Source organism: Dipodomys merriami, unplaced genomic scaffold (assembly GCF_024711535.1).
Source record: "Dipodomys merriami isolate MVZ:Mamm:240054 unplaced genomic scaffold, mDipMer1.0.p SCAF_114, whole genome shotgun sequence".
Taxonomy (NCBI): domain Eukaryota; kingdom Metazoa; phylum Chordata; class Mammalia; order Rodentia; family Heteromyidae; genus Dipodomys; species Dipodomys merriami.
Genome location: NW_027202427.1, coordinates 2,947,900 through 2,970,306, shown reverse-complemented (window position 1 = coordinate 2,970,306; position 22,407 = coordinate 2,947,900). Strand labels below are relative to the sequence as shown.

General features: G+C 44.9%; 1 protein-coding gene and 1 pseudogene across 2 annotated transcripts in view; one reads left to right on the top strand and one right to left on the bottom strand.

Annotated features, from left to right (window-relative positions):
- LOC138822737 (mitochondrial intermembrane space import and assembly protein 40-like) overlaps positions 1-22,407 on the bottom strand; it is a 46,720-nt gene that overhangs the window by 20,213 nt on the left and 4,100 nt on the right. The window contains exon 3 of one of the 2 annotated variants that reach the window (XM_070015654.1): positions 18,848-19,926. The exons of the other annotated variant lie outside the window; for it this stretch is intronic. Coding sequence (XP_069871755.1) covers positions 19,625-19,926 — 302 coding nt within the window. The 3' untranslated portion in view covers positions 18,848-19,624. Of the gene's footprint in view, positions 1-18,847; positions 19,927-22,407 lie in introns of those variants that run through there. 2 annotated transcript variants of the gene reach the window in all.
- Positions 1,481-14,487, top strand: LOC138822658 (vomeronasal type-1 receptor 90-like; annotated as a pseudogene).

The following is a 22,407-nucleotide window of genomic DNA, read 5'->3' as shown; positions in this document are numbered from 1 at the left end:
TGGAGCTGAGGTGAACTCAGGGTTAAAATAGTGAGACATGAATTTTCTAAAATGAAATGTATCATAGTAATACTATAAAATGTTAACCATTTCCCAAAAAGTGATCAAGATGCTTCATTCACACACTCAGCATATTTGGGTTAGTTCCCATGAAACCAGAGAACACAGCACAGAAGTATTACTTGCGCTTTAAGGTGACACGCAATCACTGGAACACAGTTCTAAAGGAGATTCGGAGAAGTCTGTGTGCTTATGATAGGGCTCACTGAGTCTGGACATCAATTCCGTACCACGTAAAATATACACTGACAGTGCTTTAAAAGAAAACAGGTACACACAAGGGTTTAACAAGTGGAATTCTAACTGTTCTAAAATTAAACACTGGAGCCTTACAAACACAAGGCACATGCTGGTGGCTCACGCCTGTCATCCTAGCTACTCAGGAGGCTGAGATCTGAGGATCGTGGTTTGAAGCCAGCCCGGGCAGGAAAGTCCCCGTGCAACTCTTTTTTTTTTTTTTTTTTTTGGTCGGTCATGGGGCTTGAACTCTGGGCTTGGGCGCTGTCCCTGAGCTCTTCAGCTCAAGGCAAGCACTCTACTGCTTGAGCCACTGCGCCACTTCTGGTTTTCCAGTGGTTTATTGGAAGACTCTCACGGAATTTCCTGCCCGGGCTGACTTTGAACCGTGATCCTCAGATCTCAGCCTCCTGAGTACTTAGGATTAAAGGCATGAACCACCGGTGCCCCGCTTCCCTGTGCAACTCTTACCTCCAATTAATCACTCAAAAAAACTGGAAGTGGCCTTATGGCTCAAGGTAGAGAGCTAGCCTTGAGCTCAAAGAGGCTCAGGGACAGTGCCCAGGCTCTGAGGTCAAGCCCCACAATCGATGAAAAAATAAATAAATACAACTCTTCATAAAACTCTAGCAAGTTTCAGCTGAGAACTGGGGCTGCGGGACGTCATTGTGTTCAAAGGCAAGCTTATGAAATGCTCTGGGGTGGAGGCCCGGGGCAGCGCCCTGAGCGTCGGGAGGCGGAGGATGGCTGCCTCGGCACTGCGGGCACGGCGGGGACGTCTGCGGGGACAGACTGCAGCATGGAGAGAGGGAGGGAGGCACACCTGCTTCTCGTCTGCAATACCAACATAATTGCGCTTATCCGCTGGGTAAATAAAGATGCTACTGCAGATGACATTCAGGAGAGTGACAGAACTCACGTCTACCCAGGCACACCACAAAGCACACACGTTCCTGGCACCACCACAGCTCCGCTTCACCACTGACACCAGCACCATAACCTCACAAACGAAGGCGATCCTGCCAGCCTCACACGGGTGACCCTGGAAACTAGAAGAGCACCTGGGAGAGATGGCTCCAGCCCTTGGAAGGAAAAACACCCGCCAGACACCAGCCCTGTGCCCAGAGAGGCCACAAGGGAAGCCCGGCCGGTAAGGGGCAATAACCAGAGAAATGTCCGGAAAATGGTTGGTTTTTCAGCTAGTTCTGAAAAACAGGATGAGAATGTGCACGACTTTGTAAGCTGACAGAATGGTAAAGAATAACTCAGGGCTCACACTTTATCTATAGCGTTAATGTGTGAAACTGCTCTGGGAGACGTCCATAGAAGAGTTCTCGATAGGGAAGACCGGAAGCCGGAGGAGTGCCATCCCTGACAGGAGGCTGTGGCCTGGGAAACCCAGACAGACCTGCAGACAGCTGCTTCCTGAGAAGCCCAGGGATGAATCAGAGGCAAAATGCATTCTTGCTAAACAGCCTTGGCCTTCCCTTCTTATCAAACTCACTGCATCTTATTCCCAGAAGTTGGTTTATATTTATCCATGCATACAGATATGCTCATGAAAACATAGTTTGGAAAAAAGAAAACCTCAGCAGAGAGGGGACAGGGCACAACTTTTTTCCATTCTCCTTCAAGTGCAATGCATTAAGGCATATCCATTATTACAGCTGAGGGAAGAGGTATTTCTAAATGAGTTGTGCACGGAGGAAATGTTACAGGACTCACATTCCTGAGTCGGTGGCGGTCAGAAGAGACTGCCACCTCTTCCCTTGGCCTGTGTAACATGCGGTGCCCTGGCCCCAAGCTCCACACCACTCTCACCTGACATTGCTGACCGAGTCGGGAGCACACTGAAGGCCAACTCCACTGATCTGTAACTTATGAAAATAAGATGGAGACAAGGAAGATTTCCTCAGAGCCAGTCCTGTAATCCTAGCTACTCAGAAGACTGAGACCTGGAAGATCACAATTTGAAACCAGTTTGGGTTGGAAAGTACAAGAGACTCCAGCTCCAATTAACCAGCTAAAAGCTGGGCTAGAGGCATGGCTGAAGGCAGAGCACCAGTCATTAGCAAGCAAGCCAAGCAAGAGCACAAGACTGAGTTGAAGCCTCAGTACCAGACAGAACCACATGCACAAGATTGCAGGAGCTCACGCCTGTCATCCCAGCTACTCAGGAGGCTGAGATCTGAGGATTGCAGTTCAAAACCAGCCCAGATAGGAAAATCTATGAGCCTCTTATCTCCAATTAATCAAAGAAAAAGCCAGAAGTGGCACTGTGGCACAAGTGGTAGAACACTAGCGATGAGCAAAAAAGTTGCTCAGAGATAGCACCTAAACCCTGAGTTTAAGCAAGCAAGCAAACAAACAAACAAGATTGCATGAGAACTACTAGGAGATATCTGCGGCAGTATGAGGTTAGGCTCCATGCGACGAGGTCTTGAACAAAGAACCTCATTTTCTTCTAAATAATCTAGAATTACTCGTTATTGTCCTACTATAACATACACACATCGTTAACTGTTCTGACATGTGAAGAGGATTCAACCTGAGAATATTTAATAATCATGTGAAATGAAGACATGGTTTTCCAGGTAATATGTGTATGAATAGTGTTTACTAGTTTAAAACTCCTACATAATAAAAAGGAAATTAATCATTTGAGTGCAAGTCAATTAAAATCATGTAAGCCAGAAAAATAGAAATTGCCTCTTACCTAGGGAAAGAGTCTACTAATATTATGAGCTACCAAATTTAAGGTCTAGATGTCCTAAGAAGAAATGTTCCGTCTGCATTCTAGAGGACACGTCCTCTGAGCCATGAGGACTTTCAGAGATGGAGGCTGAATCTGAGGCCCGACACCCAACACGCACTTCCCTTCCCGTCCCGCACAGGGGCCCCACCTGCCCGGCACCCTCCACCTGACACACAGAGCAGCACCGACGACCTGAGGCGCGAGGGAGTCTGTGCGCTGAGAGGAGCCGCGCAGCTTTAAGGGCGTGAGGTGGTTGGCTCATCCCCCTGCAGCCTCTAATTGTAGTCCTCTGTCAGTCCGTGACAAGATCTCGCCGGGGAGCGCAGGCCTTGGTGCCCCCAGGGGGACCTTTCACCTGCTCGCGGTTTACTTCCCTCTCTCCCAGACATGGCGATCGGGGAGAGCTGTGCTCAGAACTTTTCTCTAGCTTCCCTTGCCACATGTGGGAGAGGGAGCAGAGGAGTCCCCTCCGGGGAGAGCCCAAGTGCTCTTGTTGATCACACTGCCAAATGAGTCCAAAGTCGTTTCTCGCTTTGTGATTTCTCCCTCTGGGGGAGTGACTCTGGCACCTCAAGTGGACTCCCGAGGCTTTGGGTGTCTTCTCCCTGCGGCCTGCCCTCTTCTTAGGTTTGTGGCTCCAGTCTCCCTGGCCGGTGTCCTTCAAGATTTCAAAACTCAGTGTTGGGCTTAAAGCTCTGTCCCAGGCTGACAAGACACTGAAATCGTTCTGGGGTAGATTGCAGGGATTGCCGGCGAGACCCCAGACTCCTGCTGAGCTGGCTCACAGCTCTGAGAGGAGCCGGGGGCCTTTTGCTCTGAGGCCGAAGCCCTGGGAGCCAAGCCCTGAGCCCTCAGGACAAAAACAGGAGAGGAACCGAGCTGAACACTGTATGGGAGCAAATACATCAGAAGACTGAACGACTCCGCTTTCTGTGTTTTATTAAACTTTGCGAGAAGGGAACTGGAAAACAGGCACAGGCTGCTCTCTACCCACCAGACAGTGTGTTATTACACAGCGCGAGGCCAAGTACAGACCACAGAGATCACCGGCTTCATAAAGAATGCCCTGGCTGCAAAGACTGCGCAGGCGCGCAACCTGCGCCAGGACAGGGGAGGACGCAGCCCGAACCTTCCTCTCCACCCTTCAGCACCACGGACAGCGAATGCAGCTGCGGATCGGACTCAGCTGCAGATGGCAAGCTGTGGAGGTCCTGGGGCTTGAACTCAGGGCCTGGGCACTGTCACTGAGCTTCTTTTGTTCAAGGCTAACACTCTTATCACTTAAGCCACAGCGCCACTTCTGGCTTTTTCTGTGTATGTGGAATGGAACCCAGGGCTTCATGCATGCTAGGCAAGCACTTTACCACTAAGCCACATTCCCAGCCCCTGTAACTCATCTTCTTTAGAAGCCTGCTCAGATATGAGTCTGAATTTACCACCTACAGAAACCTTTAAAACCAGGCTCTCATCCTGAGAGGATGAGTCTCATGTAGTCTCTCAAGCACTGAAGTAATCTATTTTTCAACCAAGACTGACACTCCCTAGCCATACTCTACACCCAGCAGCCGTCACCCCACCTTAATGAAGTTCAAGAAATCAGCAATGCATAACATGCAGCAACATATATACTGAAACATTCACAAATTCTGGACACAGATGCACAAATATCACTGAAAGACCGTGAAATTCATTATTTAAAAAGACCACATAGCCGGGTGCTGGTGACTCACTCTTATAATCCTAACTACTCAGGAGGCTGAGATGTGAGGATCCTGGTTTAAAGCCAGCCTGGGTGGGAAAGTCCATGAGACTCTTATCTCCAATAAACCACCAGAACACTGGAAGTGGCGCTGTGGCTCAAGTGGTAGAGCGCTCGCCTTGAGCTGAAGAGCTCAGGGCTCAAGTCCCACCACCGGAAAAAAAAAAAAGACAACGTATCAACATCAAAAACAATAGGTTACAATGAAGGTCGTAAGTGAGAATGAAAAGGAAGAAAATGTAAACAATGAGCTCAATAAACAAGCAATAAAATTGCTACTAAAATAAACAGATTAAAAATTTTTGTTTTTATAAAGGTGATGCACAGAGGAGTTACATAGTCTTGTACTGAGTATATTTCTTTTGTACATTTGTATTGTTACTGCAAAGGTGATGTGCAGAGGTTTACAGTTATGTAAGTCAGGTAAAGAGCACATTTCTTTTTGGACAGTGTCACCCCTTTCCTCACTCTCTTGCAGGTTTTCCCTCCTGTCCCTACCCACAAGTTGAACTGTTCATTTTCAACAGTGTCTAGTGAGTACCTCTGTTGTATGTTCACCTTTGTCTCTCCATTTCTGTGCTTCCCTTTACCCTCCCAAAGACAGATAAATGAACAAGACAAACAACAATGGAAAAACTTCATTTTCATTTTTGGAGTTCATTTCAATAACTATTATTTTATGTGATTAGATGCACATGGGCATTGCACCTTGTGTTCTTCCCCTTTGGTCTTGCTGTGTGTGAATGCCTAGAGTCCTATATAATTTATTATGTCCCCATGTACGTTAGCTCTAGCTTCCTCATCTAAGAGAAAACATACACCGTCTCTCTGAGACATACATTCGTCTTACCTCACTTACCATGGTTTGTTCTAGGTCCATCCATTTCCTTGCAGATGACACATACTACTCTTTCTAATGGCTGTGTACAATTCCATTGTGTACAGGGGATTACATTTTTTGGACTCACTCATCTACTGGGGGGCATCTGGGCTGTTTCCATAGTTTGGCTATTATGCATAGTGCAACATTGAACATAGATGTGCAAGTGTCTTTATAGTGTCCTGACTGTGACGATCTGGGTAGATGCCCAATAGTGGTATGGTTGGGTCGCAGGGAAGGTCTATGTTTAGTTTTTTTTTTTTAGGAACCTCCAGACTGCTGTTCAGGATGGTCGTACCAATTTACATCCCCACCAACAGTGCAGTAGGGTTCATTTTTCCCCACATCCACACCAACATTTGCTGTTATTCAAATTCACAATGTTGGCTAATCTAACTGGGGTGAGGCGGAATCTCAGAGTTGTTTTGATTTGCATTTCCTTTGTGGCCAAAGATGATAAGCATTTCCTCATGTGTTTCTTTGCCATTCTTTCTTCTTCTGAGAGGTCTCTCCTTAGCTCCTCTGCCCATTTATTGATTGGCTGATTATTAGCTTTGGGAAGGATTAGTTTTTTGACCTCCTTGTATATTTTAGATATTAGGTCTGTGTCAAATGTATTGATGGTAAAGATTTTCTCCTCATCTTTTGGCTGTCTTTCTAGTGCAGAAACTTTTCGTTTTGATGTAATCTCATTTGTCAAGTCTCTCTCCTATTTACTGTGCTTCTGGGACTCTTTTCAAAAAGTTTCTGCCTATACCTATAAATTCTAGTGTTTCTCCTACTCCCTCCTGCAGTAATTTCAAAGACACTGAGGTCTTTGATCCCCTTTGAGTTGATATTAGTGCATGATGACAAACAGGGATCCACTTTTAGTTTTCTGAATATGGGTGCCCAATATTTCCAACACCAATTATTGAAGAGGTGATCTCTGGCTCCCTTATTAAATATCAGATAACTCTCTAAGTATATGGTTTTATTTCCAGGGCTTTTAGTCCATTACATTGATCTTCAGGTCTATTTTTTTGTGTGCCAATACCAAGCTGTTTTTGCTGTTACAGTTCTGTAATAGAGCTTGAGGTCTTGGATTGTGATATCACCCATAATTGCTTTTTCTTGCCTCTTATTTCTTTGGCTATTTGAGGTCTTTTGTTGTTCCATATGAAATTCTGGATTGTTTTCTCTATCCTGGTAAAAAGAAATGGGATTTTGATAGGGGTTGCATTAAATTTGTAGATCATTTTTGGCAGTATGGCCATTTTCACAGAATGGTTTCTACCTATCTGTGAATACCAGAGGTCTTTCCATTTTCTAATGTCATCTTCTATTTCTTTCTTCAAATTTGTCTTTTGTTTCCATGGTTAGGTTTACTACAAAATACTTCATTTTTTTAAGGCTATTATAAATGGAGTTGTTTTCCTGACTTCCCTCTCTGCTTGTACATTGTTGGTATACAGAAAGGCTACTGATTTTTGTGGATTAATTTTGTATTCTGTTATTTTGCCAAAGTTATTGATCAGTTCTACAAGCGTGGGGATGGAGTCTTTGGGGTCATTTAGATAAAAGATCATGTCATCTGAAAATAGGGATAGTCTGATTTATTTCCCTATTGGAATACCTTTTATGTCTTTTTCTTGTCTCATTGCTCTTGATTGAAATTCTAGAAATGTTTGAAGAGGAGTGGAGAGAGTGGACAGCCTTGCTTTGAGAAAGATTCTTTCTTTCTTTCTTTCTTTCTTTCTTTCTTTCTTTCTCTTTCTTTCCTTCTTTCTTTCCTTCTTTCTTTCCTTCTTTCTTTCTTTCTTTCTTTCTTTCTTTCTTTCTTTCTTTCTTTCTTTCTTTCTTTCTTTCTTTCTGCCTTTCTTTCTGCCTTTCTTTCTGCCTTTCTTTCTGCCTTTCTTTCTGCCTTTCTTTTTCTTTCTTTGTCGGTTGAGGGTCTTGAACTCGGCCTGAGTGCTGTCCCTCAGCTCTTTAGCTCAAGGCTAGCACTTTACCTCTTGAGTCAGAGTACCACTTCTGGTTTTGAGTGGTTTATCAGAGATAAGAGTCTCACGGACTTTCCTGCCTGCCTGGCTTTGAACAGTGATCCTCAGATCTCAGCCTTCTGAGTAGCTAGGATTACAGGTGTGAGCCACTAGCACCCAGCTGAGAAACAGATACTTTATAAACTGGACAAGTTCCAAGATAATTCAAACAAGCAACAAGAAAAAAATGAAAAGAACAAAAAGATCATAAAAACAAACAGCATAATAAAGAAGGCAATGTAGTATATGTGAATTATTCAATAAAGAGCTGAAAATTTAAAAAAAACCCACTCAAATCCAGGAACTGAATAGCTCAATTAGTCAAAAACTCAGTCTAAATACTAGGTAAGTCAGGTGCTGGTGGCTCATGCCTATAATCCTAGCTACTTAAGAGGTTGAGATCTGGGGACAGCAGTTCTGACCACAGTCAGCTCAGGCAGGAAAGTCTGTGAGACTCTTATCTCCTATTAATCACCAGAAAACCACAAGTGGTGCTGTAGCTCAAGTGGTAGAGTGCTAGCCTTGAGCAAAAGAGCTCAGGGACATAAGTTCAAGCCTGTCAACCAAAAACAACAAAAGAGAAATCCTAGGTAATAGAACAGAAGAAGTAAAACAAAACCAAACTGAGTATCAAAGCACAAGAGCTAGAGAAAACAATCAAAGAAATAGAAAAAAACCCACTTAGAATATACCAAGGGAACTTATAAGACCACTCCACCAAAAAGACTAAACCTACTAGTGATGGGCATAGACCAGGAAGAAATAAAAACTAACGGCAGTGTGGCCCAACTGAATCACACCTGTAATCCTAGGTATTCATGAGGCTGAGATATGATGATCAAAGCCAGCTGATGAAGATGAATCTAAGAGACTCTTATATATCCAATTAAGCAACTAAAAGCCAAATGTGGATGTGTGGGTCAAGAGATAGAGTATCAGTCTTGAGCAAAAAAGCTGTGCAAAGCTGGAAGCACTGAGTTCAAGCCCTAATACTGGCAACACAACACACACACACACACACACACACACACACACACACACACACACACACACACACACACACACACACACACACACACACACACACACACCAAAAAACTAAACAAAAGGCATCTAGAAATTATTCATTAAAAAAATGGCAGCAAACTTCCCCAAACTCAAGAAAATATCATCCACATGATGGAGGCATATATAAGTCCATACAATACCAGAGAAAATAAATGTTCTAAACAGATTATAGTGAAAAACCAAAACAAAAAATAAAAACCATAAATATGTAGAATGAAGAAAAATACTAAAAGCTTAAAAAGAGAGGTTACAAGTAACTTAAAATGAGAAGCCCATCAGTAAAACAGCAGATTTCTTGATACCAACACTAAATTCAAGGAGGGCATAAACAGATATAATTCAAGACCTGAAAAACAGTAAGTGCCAAGCTAGACTACTGTACCCAGTGAATTTATCCTTCAGAATTGATGGAAAATAAAAACATTCACAACTAAATGCTAAAGGAACTTATAATACTAGAGCAGCACTAGAAAAGATATTTAAGGGAACCCTAGCCTCTGAAGGAGATAATCAAAAAGTAAATCAGCTGGTGCTGGTGGCTCACATCTGTAATCCTAGTTACTAAGGAGGCTGAGATCTGAGGATTACAGTTTGAAGCCAGCCTGGGCAGGAAAGTCTATGAGACTCATATTTCCAATAAGCCACTCAGAAAAAGTCAGAAGTGGTGCTGTGGGTCAAGTGGTAGTGTGCTAGCCATGATCAAAGGAAGCTCAGGGACAATGCCAGGCCTTGAGTTCAAGCTCCAGGACCAGAAGAAAATAAAAAAGGAAAGCAGTACAAGAAAAAATAAACCCTACTAGAAAAGTAGATTATCAAAGGAAGAAAAGGAAAGAAGCAAGCAGCACAAAATATCAGAGAATACAACACAATTCTCAATAGTAACATTAAAAGCCAATGGGCGGGGGGCTGGGAAGGTGGCTCAGTGGTAGAGCGCTTGCCTTGCATGCCTGAGGCCCTGGGTTCGATTCCTCAGCACCACATAAGCAAAAAGAAAAAAGCCGGGAGTGGCGCTGTGGCTCAAGTGGTAGAGCGCTAGCCTTGAGCTGAAGAGCTGAGGGACAGCGCCCAGGCCCAGAGTTCAGGCCCCACGACTGGACCAAAAAAAAAAAAAAAAAAAGCCAATGGGCTCAACTCTCCAATCAAAAGATGTAGAATGGCAAAAAATAAGATCCAACCTTTTGTTGCCTGCAAGAAACACATCTTACTGGAAAGGCAAAACAGACTTACTGTGAAAGGATGGGAAAGGATCTTCCAAGCAAACGGACTCCCCCAAAGTAGATAGAAGTAGTCATACTTACACTGGATAAAGTAGACTTCAAGCTAAAATGTTAGAAGATAAAAGGGTTACTTCACATTAATAAAAGAAATGAGGCACTAAGAGGAAATTGCTGTTTTCAACATAGTTGTGCACTCAAACCAAGGCTTCTGGACTTGCAAGCAATGACAGATGTTAGCATGGATATAATGAGAGAATTCAATATCCTCACTTTCACCCATAGATAAGTCATTCAAATAAAAAGCTAATAAAGCGGCCAGGCTCTGATGGCTCATGCCTGTAATCCTAGATAATCAGGAAGCTAAGATCTGAAGACTGTGATTCAAAGCCAGCCTGGGAAGGAAAATCTATGAGACTCTTATCTTGAATTAACCAGTAAAAAACTAGAAGTGGAGCTGTGGTTAAAGGTGTAGAGAGGTAGCCTTGAGCAAAAAAGTTCAAGCTACTGGCCCTGCACACACACACAAATATAACAAAGGAGTGAAAGGGAGCCTGTCTTAGAAAACAAGAAAGTGAGTCGATAGGAGACTTAAGAGACAGAAGGAGCATACCACATGTCAAATGGAGAAAAACAGGAGACTGGTGGTGGCTAGGAGAGCCCAGGCTCCTGCTTTACTGTGAGAGCCTATTAATGAGAACTCTACCTCTACTTTCCTTCATGTGAGGAAAAAGCCCACAGCTTTGAGCAGCTACCTTGCCACTGAGAGAAACCCTAAATCAGGTTGTCCTCACTGTACTAACCAGTTTATACTGTTAAAAAGTAAGAGACAACTGGGACAGAGCAGGAGAAAGGGTGATATTGTCCCAAAAGAAATGTACTTTTTACCTATGTAACCTTTCTGTACATCACCTTTATAATATCCTTTAGAATTGTTGGAAAATAAAAAACATTCACAATAAATGCTAAAGGAACTCATAAGTCCCAAACAATAATAATTTAAAATTTTTAAGAAAAAAAACTGATGTAGTGGGGGAGCAAGAAAAAAAATGCTTCTTGGTTTTCTGTATTTATGAAAATGTTAGTTCATTTTGGTATGTTATTTTTTGTTCTGCCTTCTGTCCCTTTTACTGCAGTAATATGAGGCACAACACATGCTTTTCAACACTTTAACCATGTCCTCTCCCCCCTCCATTGTCCTTCCCCATTTCTACTTTCTTTACATCTACAATTAGAGTAATTCTTATCTCCAGTTAAAGACCAGAAAACCAGAAGTGAAGCTGTGGTGCAAAGTGGTAGAGTTCTAGCCTTGAGCAAAACAAAACAAAACAAAAATACCCAAGGGCAGTGCCCAGAGCCTGAGTTCAAGCCCTGTGACAAAAAAAGTATAACCTGATCTGATAAGAATTGGTACTGTCTCCATGACTGGGATCCTTCTAACCCCTCACCCACATGCGGCAAGGGAACTTGGAAAACTTTTCACCCCAGATCTCCCTAGACTGCTATTATCCAGGAGGGAGTGAAATGAAGTCAGCATGCAGGTGAAATGCCCACCGGGCATGCCACAGGCCTGTGCTCCCCAGCGGGACCTGTGGCCTTCCCACACACACTGACAGTGTGGCCCGTGGAGAGCTGAGTCAAAATGCTCTTTACCCAGCCCTGCAAGGTTCCTCTCCGGTGCAGCGAGGCCTCCCGTTCACATCTGTCTGGGTAAGTGTGCTGAACACAGAAGGAGAAGAGCGTGTGGGCAGGTCCTAGGCAGGCTGGGACAGAGGAAACCTGGGATGGCCAGCCACAGTTTCCACAGCAACAGAAGGGCCATGTAGCTCTATCAGACTCAGCCCAGAGCACAGGGTTCTGTTCAAGGCAGGTGTGCTAAGGATATTATTTCCCTTATATGGAGATTCCAAAAATTATTCCATTTTTAACAGGGAGTACTAATTAATTTTTGGTTTGCATTTACTTTTCTGAATTAAATGACCTCCACTAACTAGCTATGTCAGCACTCAAGTTATAAACCATATATTATCCAGAGATTTCTAACATTCCTTATCTATATTCTGATTATTAGGAAAGAAATGTTTTAACATTTTTATTAAATACACGTAGTTTTACTTCTGTCATCATCATTATTCAGAGCTATTATTGACCGAAATGACTTTATAGTTTGAGTAGTGGAAGGTTTTTAAGCTTTAGAAGGCAGTGAGGCGGTCTGTTCAGCACCCCAGCTCACGAGGCTAAACCCACATTATGGTAAATACCCACTAGTGTGTTCTCTGCCCTAGTTTTAACTTCAGAAATTACAAAAGAACATTGTTGGCCTTTAGCCTGGGCTCTCCAACTCCTGTTAGGAGCGTTCACGGAGCGGGTGGGGTGTTGACGGGCAAGTGCATTCCGTGCTGAATACACTAAACACAATGGTATTTCCCCTGCCTAGCTTCAAAAGATTAATCTTTTTTTGTGTGTGTGTTTTAATCCATGAAAAAAATTCCCCTTCCAATTTTTCTGAACATGTGTGCAGGTGAACTTGGGCCGCGGAACACTGGCCTGCCCTGGTGCCTATGCCTACTCAGATTTCTCCCAAGTATGTTTTTCATGTAGTTATGGTGAGCCGAGGAACATGAGAATGCTAGCTTCTCTATGTGTTAAGAACACGGTGAGAAGGGCAAGGAGAAGCATTGGAGCGCACACAGCATACACAGAGTGTAGCATCAGAGACTGTTCAAAGCTAAACTTGGACTAAATGGAAGACCACAGTTCTTAACAAAAAACTTATTTTTAAAGCCAGTATTACAGACATTTGCTCAACTGACATATTTTAAATCTGATACGGTAGTGAATAGCCAGAACGACAGCACCAATTAATACATGGATGTGGATGTGTGATCCACATAGTGTTTCGGAGGTTTTAATTCTCCCCTTTTACACACCCCTCCCAAGTGTGAGGGGGAACAACGCTCGGAAGGAAATGCACTCATTACCTCACTCACGTAACTGTAACCTCTCTCTACAGTCTTTACAATAAAATTAGCAAATACTGTAGAGCTTTTCTTTTTCTTTTTCTTTTTTTTTTTGGTCCGGTCGTGGGGCCTGAACTCTGGGCCTGGGCGCTTTCCCTCAGCTCTTCAGCTCAAGGCTAGCACTCTACCACTTGAGCCACAGCGCCACTTCCGGCTTTTTTCTTTTTGCTTATGTGGTGCTGAGGAATCGAACCCAGGGCCTCATGCATGCAAGGCAAGCACTCTACCACTGAGCCACCTTCCCAGCCCTGTAGAGCTTTTCTTATGTACCTGACAATCAAGATGACCAAGATGAAAGCAAATGATACATTACTCCCACCAAAAAACCCTTCAAGATGAGGTAGAGTAAGGATGTATGTGATATGTGGTCATTTCAACACGCCTCGCCATAGAGACACAATCCCCTGTGGCCGGGAAGTGGCGGGGTGGCCTGTGGAAGGGACAGGACGCATCGTTCTCGATGGCAACAGTGCTGGCTGACATTAATGACAGCTGATATTAGCAATAAAGAATGCCCCTTGCTTTTCTCCCCAGACATTTACTATATAATTACTTGCTCCAAGAGATTAAAAAAAAAGTCCATGGCATTATTAACGTGAGAAACATCCTTTTCTCTGAGGTTGGCATTGGAATCTTGGCCCATGCCACCCCCCTTCTCTCCCGTGTCCTCGGCTTGCTCCTTGAGTGCAGGCCGAGGCCCGCTGACCTGCCTGTTGGTCTCTAGGCCCTCACACACCTCGGGATGCTGCTGATCATGGGATCCGTAGCTATGGACATTTCTGTGACTCACAGTTTTGGGGATGACACCAAATGTCAATCTTGCGCCCACATGCACACGTCGACGGGAGGCCTGTCCATCTGCCAACTGTGCCAGCTGCCTGCCGAGTGTCCCCCAGGCCGCCACCCTCAGCCCCAGGGGCTCCCGCATGGCCAAGTTCAAATGCAAATCCTCCCTCCACAGCCTGCTTCCTTCTGGTGCTGTGGGTCTTCCACATGTCCTTCAGCGCACACACCTCTATCTCTGCTGTTGCTGCCCCCAACTTGACCTCACACAGTCCAATATTTATCACTGAATCCTGAGCCATCTTACCCATGAGTTATTTCCTCAGGCCCTTGTTGTCTGTATTAGGATATTCCGAGATGCACCGTTTCCAGGGCTCCGGGGCCTCTCCAGTGGGTACATGGTGACTCTCCTGTGCAGGCACAAGAGGCGGTCCAGCATCTTCACCGCACCAGCCTTTCTCCAAGAGCAGCCCCAGAGCAAAGGGCCACCGGACCATTCTGCTGCTCATGGGTTTCTTTGTAGTCATGTAATGCTTGGATTGTGTAGTCTACTCCTCAAGAATTATGAAGAACAACGACTCAATTTGTCTCTGTGTCCAGATGAAGGTGGCCAATGGCTTGTTCATCTGTCCTGACAAACGAGTGATTAACTTTTTAAATCTTTGTGGGGATCAAGAGGAAATGTTTTAATGATGAGCCGAGTGATGAAGTTCTCCTGATCAGCTCATACACGGCTTTGCAAGTATTAGTCCTGAGGCAGTACATAAGCTCTGGGTTAGATGAGTGGGGATATGATTGCTGACCCAGTCTACCTACTAACCTATCTCAGGTAACATCATGGCTGCACATTTTTGCTGTTGGCAAGGGAAACTTTGTGTCCTGGGTTGATCCACACACCTACAGATAGTGATAGTGCACAGTGCTCCTCAGTAACTCAGTCACCTCAGTGACCTCTATTTTGTCTAGCTAAATATGCCACAAAGTACCATGTGACCCATGGATATACTTTTACAGATACGACAAAATGAACTGCACATAGTAGCTGAAACGACGATTTGAGCTCTAATGCCCGTATATAGCATGATTTATAATAATCAAGAATGGAAACTCAATGCCAATAAGCAGATGAATCATAAATCCAATACAGCCTGAATATTATACAGGAATATTGTACATAGAATATTATACAGTTTCAAACTAAAAGGAAATTCTTATGGTTCACCAAAGACAAACACTGAAAATGTTATTTCAAGTACACTGTCAGTCACAAGAAAACAAACACTGAATGTGCATGAGAAGGTGGAATTGAAAGTGTAGCTTACAGAGAAAACAGGATGACAGCTGTTGAGGGTACAGGACGTGGAAAGATTAGGAATTCTTGTTTGGTAGGGAAAAAAGTCACTAGAGCTGGCTGGAGAGTTTGTCTTACAGTAATATGAATGTGCTTAATACCCTTGACCTGTCCTCTTAAAATGGCTAAAATGCTATGCTCTTTGTTCAATAAATGTTTCCACTGGCCTTTATGTTAAATGAAACAAGTCAGATGTAAGTCATCCCTGTTCTGTGAAAGTGGTCACTGCAGACTGGGAAGCACAGGAAGGGACAGGATGAAGCTCCCCAGGGAGCATGGAACACACAGAAGGAATCACCGCTGGTTCCTCTTTGGCATGGCTAACAGAACTTACCATACACTGCAAAACTGCCCAAGTGCATGACATTTCCAACACACAAAAATAACCCATGGTGGAAGAGACAAATGTTATTGCTATCACTTGACTGTTACACACTATATATGTATACTAAATTACCACAGTGCACCCATGAAGCTGTACAAAAAATATACCTTAAAGTTCTAAAGTTGCATCTGTGTATAAGCATCTGTGTAAAACAATTCCCTGAAATTAAAAAATAAGACAAGATTCTAAATGCATCAAAATACAATCTTCTGGGCTGGGAATGTGGCTTAGTGTTGAGTGTTTGCCTAGCATGCATGAAGCTCTGGGTTCCTCAGTACCACATAAACAGAAAAGGCCAGAAATAGTGCTGTGGTTCAAATGGTAGAGTGCTAGCCTTGAGGAAAAGAAGCTCAGGAACAGTGCCCAGGCCCTGACTGGCAAAAAAAAAAAAAAAAATACTATTTTCTGAAATCTCAGTAAGTCAATTAAAAATTCAGTTGAAAGTCTCTCAAATAAATCAGATGAAGTAAGACAGAATATCAGGTTTGAAGACAAAGCGGATGAATTAGAACTTTCAGACAAATACAAATCTTCACCTATAAGAAAGACTACGTGCCAAGCGCTAGTGGCTCACGCCTGTAATCCTAGCTACTCAGGAGGCTGAGATCTGAGGATCTTGTTCAAAGCCAGCCTGGGCAGGAAAGTCTGTGAGACTCTTATCTCCAATAAACCACTCAAAAAAAACCCGAAAGTGGCTGTGGCTCAAGTGGTAGAGCGCTAGCCTTGAGCTGAAGAGCTGAGGGACAGCTCCCAGGCCCAGAGTTCAAGCCCCATGACTACCCCCTCCCCCAAAAAAGACAGATAAGGGGTGGGTAAGAAGGCTGAAAGGAGTGGCATTGGTCAAGATGCACTGTACTCATAAACTGCTTCAGTAAACAGCAACTCCTTTGTACAACTACTTAAAGATAAAAATATTAGAAACAAAAAAACCCCACCTCCTATGAGTGACAGACTTAGAAACTGTTAACTCTAGAGAAATATTAGTGTATCACAATACATTTCCTTAATACTTACCCAAATACAGAGCACTTGTTATATATCTAATGCACAATGAAAAAATAGGACCTCTATCTCTTTAGTTTGTATCACAGAGACCATTGTAGTATTTTATTAAAAAATTAAATATGTAAAGAAAACCTTAACTAAAGAAGTGAAAGAGTTCTACAATGAAAACTTATAAGCCATTGAAGAAATTAGAGAAGGCACTAGTAGATAGAAAGACATCCTGTGTTCATAGATCAGTAGACTCTATATTGTAAAAACAGCCACACTATTGAAAGAAATCTAGATTCAGTGAAAGCCATCAAATTCTCAGTGTCATCCTTCACAGAAATAGAAAAAAATCAAAACCCTTAAAAATTCATGTGAAGCTGGGAGCCAATGGCTCACACCTATAATCCTAGCTACTCAGGAGGCTGAGATCTGAGGATCACAGTTCTAAGCCAGCCTGGAGCAGAAAAGCCCAGGAGACTCATCTCCAATTAACCAGCAAAAAGCCAGAAGTGGTATGAGTCAAGTGGAAAAGCCCCAGGCCTTGAACAAAAAAAGCTCCCGAGTCAGGTGCCAGCAGCCCAGCCTGTAATCCTAGTTACCTGGAGGCTGCTATCGGAGGACAGTGGTTCAAAGCCACCCAGGGCAGGAAAGTCTATGAGACTCTTATCTCCAATCACAGAAAAAGTTGTAGAGTACTAGACACGAGCAAAAGGAGCTCAGGGACAGCACCCAGCACCCAGGCCCTTAGTTCAAGCCTCAGGACTGGCAAGAAAAAAAAAAAAGTTCAGGGACAGCGCCCAGGTCCTGAGTTCAAACCTCAGGACTAGCATGTGCAGGCATGCGCGCGCGCGCACACACACACACACACACATGCGCGCGCGCACACACACACACACACACACACGATCATGTGGTAACATGAAAGACAAAGAACAATACTGGAGGTGTGATGACAATAACAGCTGTCACTAATCCAGTCATAATGAACACAGCAGGGCACTGACAAAAACACACACACACAGACCAAGACATCCAGAAAAAAACCCCCACAAGTATGGCCATCTGATTTTCAACAAAGGTGCCCCAAACGCACTGAAGACAGCTTCCTCAGTAACTGGCGCCTAGCCTTCCCAGTGCAGTGTTTATAGGTGTGCACAGCCATGCCCAGTGTTTATTTCTACTTAATCAGAAGGACCACTAAGTTAATGATAATGGTCAAGATGAGAAGATTGTGGCACTGTGATTTATGTAAGAAACACTCCGTTTTTATCTCCTCAACCCCTGGCAACCGCTAAGTATTTTTTGGTGTATTAATGAGTGGCTGAAGGCCAAACATTAAGCCAGTCATGATTCCATAATGAAGCATCTGTAAAATCGGGGCAGGGTAGGGTGCTGAACATGTGGAGGTACAGGGAGGTGCCACACACGCCTCTTAACCGTGGGAGCACAGACCTTCCAGTCCAGTCGGTGTGGGGTGCATGCTTGAGCATGGTGGCACTTCTCTGGTGTGCTAGCACTTGTGTGGGCTGTGCGCCACACTCAACTCGAATATGGCTGTGACAGGAGGTGTGGCTTGGTGGTTTTAGCCCAGGTTACAAAACGGCCATGGCTTCCAGTTTGCTCTCACTTGCTTGGTAGAAGCCACATGCCAAGTTGTGAGCTGACCTAAGGTGAGGAGGTCCAACTACCGGGCAGGGAACTGAGGGAGGTCTCTGGCCAATAACCAATGGGTAACTCAGGCCCTCAATCCAAGATTCCGTGTACTGGGATCCCGCCACAGACCAGCAGTGTTGGGAAAGCCCTGTGAAACCAGGAAGCAACCACAACAAGCCTACTACGAGGGTGTGCTAGAGACCCCGGAAACCAGCCTAGGACTCAGAGCTGCAGGGAATGGAGACAGCGCTTGTGGTTCCCAGCTAAGTTTTAGGAAGTAACTACTCCCCTCAGGTCACAGGAGGCATGGCCTGAAACTACCCAGCAGTTACCCTGACCTGCGGGGGGGGGGGGGGGGGGGGAAGGGGGGTGCTGCAGCTCCTTTTCATTGGGAAGGACCTACCCTGCCTTACCGCTCAGCAAAGAAAACCTGGCTGGTTTTGAACTCCACACACATTAGCAGACTCAAGCCAGTTTATTAGGATCTTTACAGAGGAATCTCAGTTGAGTTTTTCCTAATTTGTATTTCCTTACATCAAAACAGGGCATGTGGGACACACCGTAATCTCAGCTACTTGAGGTGACCAGTCAGGAGAGGAATGTATGTTTAAGGCCTAGAATTCAAACAGAAATTCCAACTAGTGAGAAAAAAGACTTATCAAAGTCAGTTAGAAATCACATTGGCTTTTAATTAAGTATCTCATTCACACGGCTTCCTCTTTGGCTGCTGTTCTGGCAACAATGAGGTCCCCACTCTCAGGAAGATGCCCGACAGGACTGCACGCTGCGTGAACAGGCCCCAAGCCAGGGCAATCAGAACAGGAAAACAAGGAATAGCAAAACCACCTTTCCCCCTACTCACAAAGAGATTTGGAATCAGAGAACCTGGAGCCTAGAGCTCAATACAAACAAGGAAAGTAATGTTCCAGGAATGAAGTTGCCTCTCCCACACTCCAGAGCAAGACAGATCTTGAGAAATGCATTGACCACTGACCGCTGACCTCCTCCAACAGGAGCGGCCCATGCCGGCATGTGCAAAGGAAACGTTTTGCTTCTATTTCATTTCCCAGAGAGGTATAAAATCTACAACAGGGAACACAATCAGAACAAATAGGTTCACTCAACAGAAATGCTCCTATAATGACTTCTGCTTGCTGAGGTATTCAGCACATTATTCCACACTGGAAACGTCAGGGCCGTCTGAGAACTTGGGGCAGCCACACTCACTGACAGGTCTGTGCAAGAGACACAGACACACAACCCTCCTTTTTTTCAGTGTATATGGCAAGGAGCCAAGACTCCATCATCAAAATAAATTACTTTGAACATTACAGTGCACAGAACAAGAGGGAAAGACACCTTCTTCTCAGAGGGTGACTGAAAGGCATTGTGAAAGGTTCGTGTCCTGTGACATGGAGGGTGGAACTCAGTGCCTGTGGCCTTCATTAGCTTGACCCCTGCTCCTGGGTGGCAGCAGCCTCAGTAGGGGCCGTTTCCTGACCACGTTCCACTGGCTTCTCTTCCCCTTCCTCGTCGTCATCATCATCTTGGGGATAGAGGTCAGGGTACTTCTGCATGCATTCCTGCATGGCCCGGAACTGGTTTACACAGTCTGACCCCTTGATATCTTCTGTGCTGTAGTGGAAGCAGGAGAAGGCCGACTTGAACTGCTCCCCACAGGGGCCGCTGGCCATCCCCCCGAGGCATGGGCAGTTCCAGTTAATGTCTCCGTTTGGCAGTATCAGTCCTGGAACAGGAAGATGGGCGAGGAGAAGGTGAGATGTTCTCTCTGGTTTCAAACAGGCAAAGCCAGTCCAGTCCTCACAGTGCCTGCAGGGTACTCCCTTGGGACCTACCTCTCCATTTGGATCAGGTTTAGACACCTGGGACAAACCCAGCACGCCTCGGTTTAGCAGGGCGCCCACCAGCATCCTTCCCACAGGCAGCACTGATCTGTACTCTACACCGCCTCCCAGTGCTATGAGCTGAGTTACCGAATTCAAGGCTAGCAATCCTCTACTCCAAAGAGGAAGCAGTGTCTTAGGTGGAGCAGCCCTGCTCTGCCACCTCCCACACAGACCATGGGGACCAGACGCCCCCAGCTCCCTGCCTTTACTGCCTCTTGCTCTGCAGTCTGGGGAGAGACGAGGAAGACGATAATCCTTATGGTATACCATGAAAAACCAGTGGCACTGCTGAATAATATGCCAGTGTTGAAATTCTGGAAAGAAAGGACCGAGAGAAGGGAGAGCCATAAAGGGGTAAGACTGGAATACACTGTGAAAATGTGGAAATGTAGCAATGAAATGCTCCTCTATAACTATGCTAGCAAAATAAAGGATAAAAATGAAAATATCAAGCTGGGTACCAGGTTGCTCATTCCTATAATCCTAGCCACTCAGGAGGCTGAGATCTGAGGATCACGGTTCAAAGCCAGCCCGGCCAAGAAAGTCCGTAAGACTCTTACCTCCAATTAACCACCAGAAAACTGGAAGTGGAGCTGTGGCTCAAAGTGGTACAGCACTAGACTTGAGCAAAAGGAGTTCAAGGACAGTCCAGGAAATGAGTTCAAGCCCCACGACCAACAACAAAAACCGTTTGAGGGCTGGTACACAGCTCAGTGGTAGAGCCGTTGCCTGGCATGCACGAGGCCCTTAGATTCACCCCCAGCCTATAACAGACAAACAACATGTCACACACTTGTTGGAAGGGAGTAAGATTAGGGAAGTGTTTTTAGTTTGTGTTATATGGGACTCTTTGTCCTATCTACTTTGAACTTTGTACACATCAAAATATTTCCTGGCTTTCCTAATGCTTTTAAGATGATGGCTTTGACACAGAAAAGTGATTCATACACTCCAGAAGATGCTCTCTAAGAAAGCACTGAAAATGTCCACTGGAAGCACGCATTATCCTTCACCGCAGGGAGAGCTTAGCATAGTACTCTGTGCCCAAGTCCAAGGATGAGCCCCACCTCCTAATTCCAGCTTGGGAACCGTGGCTGATCATCCACAGCTGCTGCCACTGCTCCTTCCTTATGAAGAGGAGTCACAGCGGAGACAGCAGTGGTCCTGCCTCTGACCACAACAGCCGCAGGGCAACTCTTCTCAAGCACACAGCTCATCGTCTGCCACTTCTGCTTCAGACTCAAATCTGCTAATAACCCTGTACAATCAGTTTCCCAAAGAAGTAATATTGACACTTAAAATTACAACCAGGGGCTGGGAAGGTGGCTCAGTGGTAGAGCACTTGCCTTGCATGCATGAGGCCCTGGGTTCGATCCCTCAGCACCACATAAGCAAAAAGAAAAAAGCCAGAAGTGGCGCTGTGGCTCAAGTGGTAGAGCGCTAGCCTTGAGCTAAAGAGCTGAGGGACAGCGCCCAGGCCCAGAGTTCAGGCCCCACGACCGGACCAAAAAAAAAAAAATTATAACCAGGTCTGCAGATGTCCCTCTTCATGATTCAGGGTGAGTGGGCTGGAACGAGAGCATCTTACACAGAGCACGGGCTATCAGTTTTCATCAGGGACTCAGTATCAATCCACGTGATGGTGGCTTCAGAAGTGAAGTTCAGACATACATTTTAAACACTGAGAGGCTAGCAAAGCAAACTCTGACTTGTCCTGCTGACCTCTCAATCAAATAGTGAAGCGTGCTTAACTAATTTGGACTTAAAGATGAGCGATTGACAAGGGATTTATTTTTGTTTATAAAATGCTGAATCAGCACGTACAGTGGCTCACACCTGTAAACCCAGCTACTCAGGAGGTAGAGATTAGTAGGAAGATTGTGGTTTGAGGTCAGCGTGGGCAAACTGTGAGAGTTCCTTCTCCAACAACAAGCTGGGCATGATGATACAAGCCTGGGATCCTGGCTAGGCAGAAGGCTATAGGTGAGGAGGATCATAGTCCAAGGTCAAATCTGAGCAAAAATGAGAGATCTACTTGGGGTCAAGGGTCTGCCTCACATTGTAGTTGTTACTCTTCTAGCGATCATTTTGGAGCTCTCTGGCTCTGTGTGGAGTCTGTACGCTCCACCGTTGTTGACGGTGCTAGCTATGTGTCCTCGGCTTTGCCCTACCCCAGGAGGAGCGGGGTAACGAGAGTTCCATCCAAGAGCCTACATCCTGGGGGCTGCTGCTTCAAGCTTTCACTGACTTCTCAGCACTTGGCTCTGGAAGCCTGAATTAATACCATAGGTGTCAGGTGTGTTTTTGGTGGATAAACCAAG